Below are 9,744 nucleotides of genomic sequence, written 5' to 3' on the forward strand. Positions count from 1 at the left end.
TGGATAAAATGAAAGTTTGTTTGTGTGGAAGGAAAAGGAAAGAACAAGATAGAAGAACAAGCAGGGAGGAATGAGGTTTTAAAAAATGAGTAATTTAACTAACCAAAGCTCTAAATTGAAATAACAGGTGATATATGAACAAAATTTCTCTGATTTCCTAATTGTCTTTCAGGTGAAAGAAAAACAGTTCATAAAAGAGAAAAAGGTTTTACGACATTCCCTTTTTCACGGATTTATTCTATTTCTGAAAATAACGCATATTTAAGAACTGTTTACCAGGAAACTGATCAAAATTAAGCACAAATACTCCTAGTTACCCACAACAATTTCAAATTCGAGAAAAACTGACCACTCTTTCATCAACGTTTAAAAAATCATTTGAGCAACTGTTTATTCCAATACAATGAAAAGTAAACGATTGTGTAAATGGCTTTAAAATGGGATAGTGTGCATTTCTAAATGTCGGTTAAGATACTAACACAATTGAAGACATTACCGTAGCCTACTCATCACAAATCTACAATTCCTTCCTATGTTTTTCCATTTCTTCTTTTGTCTTATCAGCTCTTATCACTGTTAATTTTCCTAAATTATACTATTGTGACACTTAACAAATTCGAGGGACTGTGATTTTTTCTCTTGCACCACAACAATTTCTTAAAACAAATTCTTTCCAAACTTTAAGATTTAATTGATTATCCCGAGATATTTGATATACTTATAATAATCATCGCTATAGCAGTTTTTCATGCAATGCCTTTTAGCGGTTGTCATATAAAGGAAGCAACCAACAACCTTTTTTTTTGTCCTCTTACCACGACGGTTCATTTCACCCGAATGTCCCGGACTGCACGAGATGATATCAATTCGATTCCAATTTTTTATCTTCCATTTTCAGTTCTGGTGTGTTTATAGTTCATGTCAAGTAGCAGCTTGCGAAATTATTTGATTTTTACGTCAATCCATTTTATCCCTCACTTCGCATACGTCCAGATGTAAGGCATCATTTTGCATTGGCATTGTAAAAATTCGTGACGAGGACCAACCGTAAATTACTTTTTATTTCAATGTACAAACTGGAGAAGTAAACTTAAAAAAATCAAACTGATGTTACTTGTTGAATGAGATTGGGAGATAGATTAGTGGGACTTCATATCTTTCTTAGAGAAGGTAACCTATGACAAAAATTTTCACGTATGCTTGTGCATGTTGAATATTGGTTTACTGCTGTATTTTTCGCGAAATTTTCCACGCTCTTTTTCCAATTAACATCATGCGAACATACCTAATATACCAATTAACATCATGCGAACATACCTAATATACCAATTAACATCATGCGAACATACCTAATATACCAATTAACATCATGCGAACATACCTAATATACCAATTAACATCATGCGAACATACTTAATATACATATTCCTAAACTGAGTCATTGAGAGTATGCAGAGATATACAGCAATTCTTAGGACGATATTATTCGACCTTGCTACCAAATTGCTTGCGTGCTGGCCGAGCTTAAGCATTACTGAAATTATCTTGCTTGTGATTATTGGAATTACATGATTTATGTAAATATGCAGCAGTGGACCAGTCAGACTGACTACCATCTTCAGTTTCGAGATGAACTTTTTTTAAAAGAGTCAGTTATATTCTCATAAAATCGAACAGCAATGCGGAGAACGATCTATTCATTGGTTTTTGGAACACACATTTTATTTTTTGCCACCTTTTTTCACACCTCTTTGGCGCACGATGATGAGATTGCGTTTGTTGAAGATGACGTGGAAGAGGTGGAGGTTGGTTCTTATCTTTATTGATTTTTGCACGTCGTATAGAATATAACCCCATGTAATTTAGTTAAATTCAATGCTGGTTTTCCTGTAGATAGTATATTGTTGTACATTTTCGTTTACAGTGGCATTTCATCTAGGTTTTGCTATGTAAGAGGTGCAAATGAGACTTATTAACATAGCGAACTTTGGCTTAAATCTATTGCAGTTGTCACCGAAGCAGACTTCCGTGGAATGTTGTGCCACTGAGAGCGCTAGCTTCATCAGTAAGCATTATTTTTTGGTAAGAGTTTAATCTGTCAATTTCTTGGTTCATGAAGTGAATTTCTTCAAACTGAAGTGTAATAACTTTTAGGCAAGTACAGTAGATGGCAAAATAACAGCAATGGATATCGAAAAAAGTGGTGAAGTGGTATGGATAGTGGATGCTGATAATGTCCCATTATTATCAAGTTCGCTTAATCAGCAAAAAGTAATACTATGGTTTTAACATTAGTTCCTTTTGCGAACAAAGCTCAACTTTTTGCTTTGTCACTAAATATATTGCCTTTTAGAGTGCATCGGTTAAGATCTAGAACATTTTTGAAATGTATAATTTGTAACACATTGTGAAGACTTTGTTAGTAAAAAGAATCGTCGTTTTTTTTTGCAAATTTTGATCAGTGACTTAATTTTATTCAAGCAATGTTCAGTCATTCAACACAAAACTAAGCAGTGTAATATGTTGGCTTTGTAATGTACCTTCCCTTACATTTTTGCCCTGGAGATAACCTTCTTTTGCTTTACTAGTATTCTTTGGGTGTATTTGGGGTTTTGCAGTTAGTAGCCGATAATTTTCCATACATATTGGTCCCATCGCTTGATGGTTCGTTATACATGTTCAATGTGAAAAGTAGTTCGTTGAGTCTAATCCCGTTGAGTCCTAATGCGCGGATACTGGTTGGGAATGATGAGATTGCTGGTGGGACATTTGTAACATCTACTGGAATCAATCCTCTTACTGGCAAGGTATTTCAATTTTAAATCATTTACGACGTTTGCTTATCACAATTTTATGGTTGGTTAGAGGGAACTTGAATTTACATTGTTTACTATTATGCTAATGAATTATATTCTCACAATTTTTGAGATGAGATATCGATGTACAGCAGGAAAATGCATGCAGTACGAGGCAACAACGAACGATTCATCGCTTTATACCCTAATTATGCGAAAAAATACACAAATTGCTCGAGCTGCTGATCCTCTTACTGGAACAGAGAAGTGCATACATAAATACATAAATAACTGTCAATTGGATGGTTCATTTAAAAAATTCTCAAAGTTATGACTTAGTATAGATTAATTTTAGGTGGAATTTATCAGTCGGGGAATATGACATTAGTCTGGTTTCATCAGACCATTCACTTCATTTTGAAAGAGCAAGTGTACCTGCTCATATCCGTTTTCTCTTGGAACCTCCGAGCGGTACTATTTCAGCAGTTGATAACTGCGGAAATTTGAAGTGGGAAAAGCGACTGTCAAGCCCAATAGCTAAAGCTTGGCAATTATCTCGTGGCAAAATCTTCGAGGTTGGTGCTAACAATATTCTTTTAATGTTTTTAATGAATACGTCAGCAATTATTTGGAACCGGAAATCTTTGCTGTTCGTTCCAAGTATTAAATAGTATTTTCCTTAAATGAAGGATTCAACTAACTCAAAGCAGTAAAATTATTTTAAAAAAACAATCATTTATAGAGTTTCCGTTGACATTTTTTTTTTTTTTTTTTTTTTCAGATATCACTGTTTTCTCCTGAGACTATAGGTGCATTGAGTGACTTTACTGAAAATGGTCATCAGTTTATCTCTAAATATGAAGCACCGTTTTATTTTGGTAAATCTTCAGATTAGAATTAAATTTCTGGGATTTCTTCTCTCTCAGTGATTGCGATTACCGTCTGGTTAAAAATGTTGGACTTGAACTTTGTATTTAATTCTTGACTATGTAGTGGTACAAATTTCACAGCGTTTAATTTTTTTTGCTGGAAAGTGAACAAGAGATTTTGCAAAAGCGCTTCGACTTCAAAAAATTGTGCCAACCACTTATGTTTTTAAACTACCTATAGAAATAGTTATTTCTGCTCAGAGGAAGTTATATGTTTTATCTCGTTACAGATTTACTTTTTTTTTTTTTTTTTGACTGAAACTTGGATACATTTGATAAACTGATGGAGTAATTTTTCAGGAACAGTCAACTCAGTACCGTATATTATACCTTCGGAGTTTATGCGTGAGCTGCGTCGAACATCTGCAAATATACAAACGCAATATCATCCGCAAATATCAGATTCGTCTTGTTACTCAAGGGCGCCATTTTTAGAAGGCCTGAAAGTTGGTAAGTTTGTTGACATAAAAATGCTGCTAAAGGTACTTCACTTTTTAATTTATTTTTTGCAGTAAACGTTTGTTTTCTTTACTGCAGGTGATTTGATACGAAGATCGTATAGGACTGAAAATACGATTGAGGGTAATCAAGTAAATAGTGCTCGAGGTTCAGCTGCCTCAAACTCATTGACATGTAATATATATGATGCAATTACCATTGCTGGCAGCAAAAAGTTTGAAGAAAACATTGGAGTGACAGGTTAGTTTCAGGAAATAAATAACAAATTTATAAACGTTTGCCTTATTTGTGAGGATTAGTGTTCAGTTTGTCTTTCCTGGTCTGTTTTAGTAGTCTCTTTGTGCACACTTTTAACTTATGTTTTTATGTCACTTTACGATTATATAGCTTAGGTGATTACGGTTGGTACATATTCAAACCACTTCGCAAGCCGTGCCAAAAAGGCAACCCTTTTCGAGAAATAGATCAGAAGAAGCTAAGTCCTTGTAGCTACCTCTGCAGACGAAAGAATGTTTTGGAAGAACTGAAACAGATCGCACATGAACCAGTTTCAGGATGGTGGTAAGTGTTATTGTGTAGATGCTCACCTTTTGTCTCAATCAATGTTCAAAAACCAGAATCTGAATAGCAGTATAATGTTGCATTGCTTTATTTGACATTGTGTAGGTTTTATGGCTTCTGTTGATAAATATTTCAGGAAACTCGTTGCACTTTTCTTGTCTTTAATTACGAGTTCATTTGCTGCTATAATTCTGTTTTACTGGCAACAGATTCGACATCTCAAATTATTTGTTTTATTACATGATCTTAGGAAGAGATCTCACACTCACTGGAATATTTCATTTCCGGTTTGTTTTCCGCTCAGAAATATGATAATTTGCATCCTTTTAGATGATGAATTTTAATTGCGATGTCGTGTGGTTAAAACTTTCTCTTTTAATGATTTGCTGGTGAAAAGGTTTTTGTCGTGTGGTTAAAACTTTCTCTTTTAATGATTTGCTGGTGAAAAGGTTTTTGTCGTGTGGTTAAAACTTTCTCTTTTAATGATTTGTTAATGAAAAGGTTTTTCCACTGAAAAAAAAGGCATGGATCAGGTCACTTTAAAAAATGAAGTCTTTTTAGGATGAGTGTTTGTAACCTGATATGGGTGAAATAAAAAACTTAAAAACGTTTGCATCAGTTGCTGAGCAATATTTGCTAGAGTGCTGGTATTTTATAAAAGTTATGCTAAGCTGAATTCAATAAAATACAGTATGATGAACATTGAATTTATTAGGTGCAATTATTTGCACTGCATATTCACAGGGTATTTCAATGTATAATGGTTGGTATATTCATATATTCGTAATATTTTAAAAAATTCAATAGTCATAGTTTTCCAGCGATTGTGTTCATTGTCAGGGATATTTACTAAAACCACTTTAGGATACGAAATCAAAATATTAATTGCTACACACAATTTCTAGTCGCCCCAAAAAACGAAATATCCAAGTGTTGGCACATCTTTCGGTACCAGGATGAATCGGAAAACAAGCACAACAGCTCCTCAACCCGCACAAGAGTTGTTTTCATCGAAGTAGGCATCAGATACGTTATTTAGCATGTTCATTAAAATATATCAGCAGTTCTTGTTGACGGTAATTAAAAGTAGAACGTATATCTGTTAAGTATAGTGATTGTGGTTAACCAATTCGTTAAGTTCTTTTGGTACTAAATTTCAACACAGCAGTTACGTTAGTTACGTATACTGTTTAGTATGCCCACACAAAAAAATGAGAGATTTAAAGAAAGAATTAATGTTGAAATGATGTGCCGTTCTTATGTATTTCTAGTCTTTCTGTTATTCTTTCTATGACTTTGACATTTCATCATGATAATAGCATATTTAGATTTCTCGAAGATTTTGTGCCTGAGAAATGGCTTGGACGTGGTGGTTATGGTGTTGTTTTTAATTGTCGCAATCGATTAGATGACAGAAGCTATGCTGTTAAACGAATAGCAGTTAGCAACACGTCTGTTTATCATTATTACCATCATAACGTGGTACTTTAATAAGATGAATATTACAGTGATGCAGTTCCGCGATCATTATTACAACAGAAGACTCCAAAGTGTCAGATAAATGTTGTTTGACAATATTATTTTATTAACTACGTCCGATGTGAATTCATGTCAGTAGGAATGTACTATTTTAAATTTTCGTCTTTTAGTAATAGATCTACATGGTTGTTACATATTAACATCTGTACATTTTTTAGTGCCAGTGAGATTTCTTCATGGTGTTGGTGCTAGATTTTTTTATTGTTTGCTTTGTTTTAAAAGTTGTTCAGAATTTCAGTATTGTTTAAAATTTCTTTGATCTAACAATTAAGGACTGCTGCAATTGATCATGTGAAACGAGAGGCGCGTGCAATGGCACGTCTTGACCATCCGGGCATAATTCGTTACTTCCATACGTGGATGGAAAAACCTCCTTCCGGTTGGCAGCAAACAAAAGATAAGGAAATTCTTCAAAACATGTATGTTTTCAGCTTCTCAAATCTACCTTTTTTCATCTTGTTTTGTTACTGCAAAGAATATTTTCAGTCGCTTTACTGAGGATTCAGGAAACAAATTCGCAATGCAAACACTGGAAAGTGAACAGAATATAATCGAATCGAAAAATCTTGCAACTAAGGCATGTGGCACTTGAATTTACAGGCTTTTTCCTTTAAAAAAAAAAAGATCGTACATCTTCGTGTCTTAACTGTTGAAATACATGTGTGAGAAAATGGTGATGCTGAATTTTGATAGTGATGATACATGTAACTGGAGTAATTTAGGATTCGTCAGTCAGTAAGGAACTGTTGTATGGATTAAATTTAAATACGTCTACCAACGGAAAAGGTATTACCATAAGCGGTGATGCCGATAATCTTTCGTGGATAAATGGTGGTAATGGCAGTGAACTGAGGTCAGCAACAGAATCGGACTCATCTCTTGATATTAACAACATGTCTATTGGACCTGGAATTACTGCCGTAGCTAGTAATTTCTTCGATCTTTCTTTTTCTTCTGTAAATTTATTCATTAGTGTGTGATTCTCAAAAAATTTCGGTACTGTATTACAGTTCAGTATTGTATTTGGAAGCACACTTGGATTTTTTCGTTCATTTCAACTTCAACTAGAACTTCTCTAATCTTACTCTGAACCGATTGATGCTTGTTCTTTTACTTCCCAGATTTTATACGATTGATATTAGATTTTTTCAGTTGTACTCAAGTTTTAGAGATATTAGCTTAGGTTTTTCAGCAGGAAGTGATGATTCAACAGGCATAATTTTTGCTCAGTGTGGAAACTTACACAGCACTGAAGAAATCGCAAAAAAAAGATCAAGAAACGACACATCACTGGATCCTCTTCAACCTCCTGCTGTTTTGGTCACAAGCATTTGCGATTTGCAGAATTGTAGGAACATCAAAGACTATGTCTACCTTTACATACAGATGGAGGTTATTTTTACGCTTTCACTGTGAGCTTTTTAATGAAGTGTTATTTTACAATTGAAATAATTGAAATTAATTACATGAAAAATTTCAATACAATATTGAAGTAGTTCTTACCATAATACTAATGATGAAATTATTCACCTTTAGTTGTGTCAAGAGTTAACTCTGCACAGTTGGTTATTAGCAAATAATAGAGATGAAGATCGTGAAATAACTCGGATGCGCAAATGGCTTGCGGAATTGGTCTGTGCCATTGATTACATTCACAGTCAGGGCCTAATCCATAGGGATTTAAAGGTAAATAGTTTTTGAATATATAATAAGTCAGCGTATGAGATAACAGTAATTGGCAACAGTTTAGGTTAGGTTTGTTCACATCGCCTACATCCTAACGAACGCTTCATATTACAGCCTCAAAATATATTTTTTTCTGCGGAGAACTATTTGAAAATCGGTGATCTTGGTCTTGTGACAAATTATATTAATGAAGAAAGGACCAACTGCAAAAAAAATGTAATAACAGATGTTTGTCATACGAGTCATGTTGGTACCCGTTTGTACATGAGCCCGGAACAGGTAATTCTTCGCGTCTAATGTGTTACATTATCTCTTTTTTGTCCATTATTTGTTAATGTTTTCAAGATTACGGTGTTAGATATATACTTCAGTGTTTTGCTTTCAGTTGAAAGGCAAACCCTATAATGAAAAAGTTGATGTATTTTCACTCGGACTTATCTTCGTCGAACTCATTGTTCCTTGTAAAACTATTATGGAACGTAATAGCGTATTGTCCGATTTACAAAATGGTGTCATGCCGAAATGCTTAGATAATCTTTCTTCTAAGGAGGTAAATAATGGTTCCAGTTTTTTTCCAATAATTTTTTAAATATTGCTATTTACCAAAGTTTTAATTCAAATCCTTTCAAGGGCGTTATATCTTTACTAGCTTTTCATTATTTTTTTCCTCAGAATAAAAGAATTTATCTTTGCTCTGAAGAACATATTTCTTTGAAAAAACTTTTTTTTCAACGTAAACTCTTCAAATCCTTTTTTCATAACGTTACAAGTAATTTTCGCTGTTTAAGAAACTTGTGGAAACTTCTTCCTTGCATACAAACTGAAGTATATAGTATATAGTATCTTTGTAATTCTAGAAAAAGTTCGTCGCCTGGCTGACAGTTGTCGATCCTGAGCTTCGTCCATCTGCGCGTCAATTAGCTGAATGTGATTACCTGCACAATGAAGTACATATGTTAGGCACTTCATATTTTCATGAGCATGCTGTTTTAGGAAGTTGTTAAATCTCTTTAGAAGAATGATACAGATGCACTTGTCCATGGATTCCATCAAAATGGATGTAAATGGCACTAAAATGTTAATATGATTCAAGCATTCCTTCAGTAACCCATCTGCGGTGTTACTGTGATTTTACTTTATGTTCATATGCTAATCGGCATTATGTTTTCAATGACTGCATCAGTTTCCATCTTGTGTTCACTACTAGTTCACCACCTTGTCCTTTTGTTATCCCGCATGTCGTATTACATTTTGTTTACTTATTTCTAGAATGTTTTGTTTAACTAGCAACATTGTTTATCTGGCCTTTGTTATCACATTCGTGAGACCTGAATTAAATCTTAAGTTTTTTGTCGAAAATGGATTTTTTTTTATTAAGAGATAGAAATAGGCCTACGTTTATAACTATATGAAGCTTGCCGTACAATGTTATTTCATTTAGCCATTTCTATTTTTCCTGACCACTTATCCCTTCTACTTCTCTGGGCGACAACCTTATATGAGACAGCAAGGGCATCATTATGACCCCAACAACATTTATTCTTGTACTATACACAATGCCTTTTCGACTACTTCTGCATATATTAATTTTGAAGTTTCGATGTGAAAGTTCCCGAATTGCAATGCTCGTGGTTGCCTAAGGAAATGTACAAACTTTTATTTCGTATTTGTTGCATCCTTTTGCTCATCGCTTTAGGCCATTATTGTTTTTGACGAATTGCATTATTAAAAATGCATTTTTCGTTCTTATGATAGCACGAATACTGTTATGAAAG

The 9,744-nt window shown here is 33.9% G+C and overlaps 1 protein-coding gene across 4 annotated transcripts; it reads left to right on the forward strand.

Moving 5' to 3' along the window:
- Nucleotides 1-1,679: 1,679 nt before the first annotated feature.
- Bm4136 (Uncharacterized protein) lies at nucleotides 1,680-8,973 on the forward strand (the record flags this gene model as incomplete). Of its 4 annotated transcripts, XM_043074052.1 has the most annotated exons (21): nucleotides 1,680-1,805; nucleotides 2,008-2,082; nucleotides 2,155-2,271; nucleotides 2,619-2,807; nucleotides 2,929-3,062; nucleotides 3,151-3,370; nucleotides 3,577-3,673; nucleotides 4,025-4,174; nucleotides 4,262-4,423; nucleotides 4,576-4,744; nucleotides 4,881-5,031; nucleotides 5,650-5,759; nucleotides 6,073-6,195; nucleotides 6,556-6,702; nucleotides 6,770-6,860; nucleotides 7,006-7,210; nucleotides 7,476-7,675; nucleotides 7,820-7,969; nucleotides 8,084-8,248; nucleotides 8,355-8,519; nucleotides 8,827-8,973. In XM_043074052.1, the coding sequence occupies 21 exons, from the start codon at nucleotides 1,680-1,682 to the stop codon at nucleotides 8,971-8,973; spliced, it is 3,093 nt and encodes a 1,030-aa protein (XP_042929986.1). The 4 variants fall into 4 exon arrangements, with proteins under 4 accessions (XP_042929986.1, XP_042929987.1, XP_042929988.1 ...); XM_043074053.1 differs by lacking the exons at nucleotides 5,650-5,759; nucleotides 6,073-6,195; nucleotides 6,556-6,702; ... (5 more) ...; nucleotides 8,355-8,519; nucleotides 8,827-8,973 and adding an exon at nucleotides 5,609-5,629; XM_043074055.1 differs by lacking the exons at nucleotides 1,680-1,805; nucleotides 2,008-2,082; nucleotides 2,155-2,271; ... (6 more) ...; nucleotides 4,576-4,744; nucleotides 4,881-5,031 and having other exon boundaries at nucleotides 5,701-5,759.
- Between the last annotated feature and the right edge of the window lie 771 nt (nucleotides 8,974-9,744).

Source organism: Brugia malayi (assembly GCF_000002995.4).
Source record: "Brugia malayi strain FR3 genome assembly, contig: Bm_v4_ChrX_scaffold_001, whole genome shotgun sequence".
NCBI classification, from domain to species: Eukaryota; Metazoa; Nematoda; class Chromadorea; order Rhabditida; family Onchocercidae; genus Brugia; species Brugia malayi.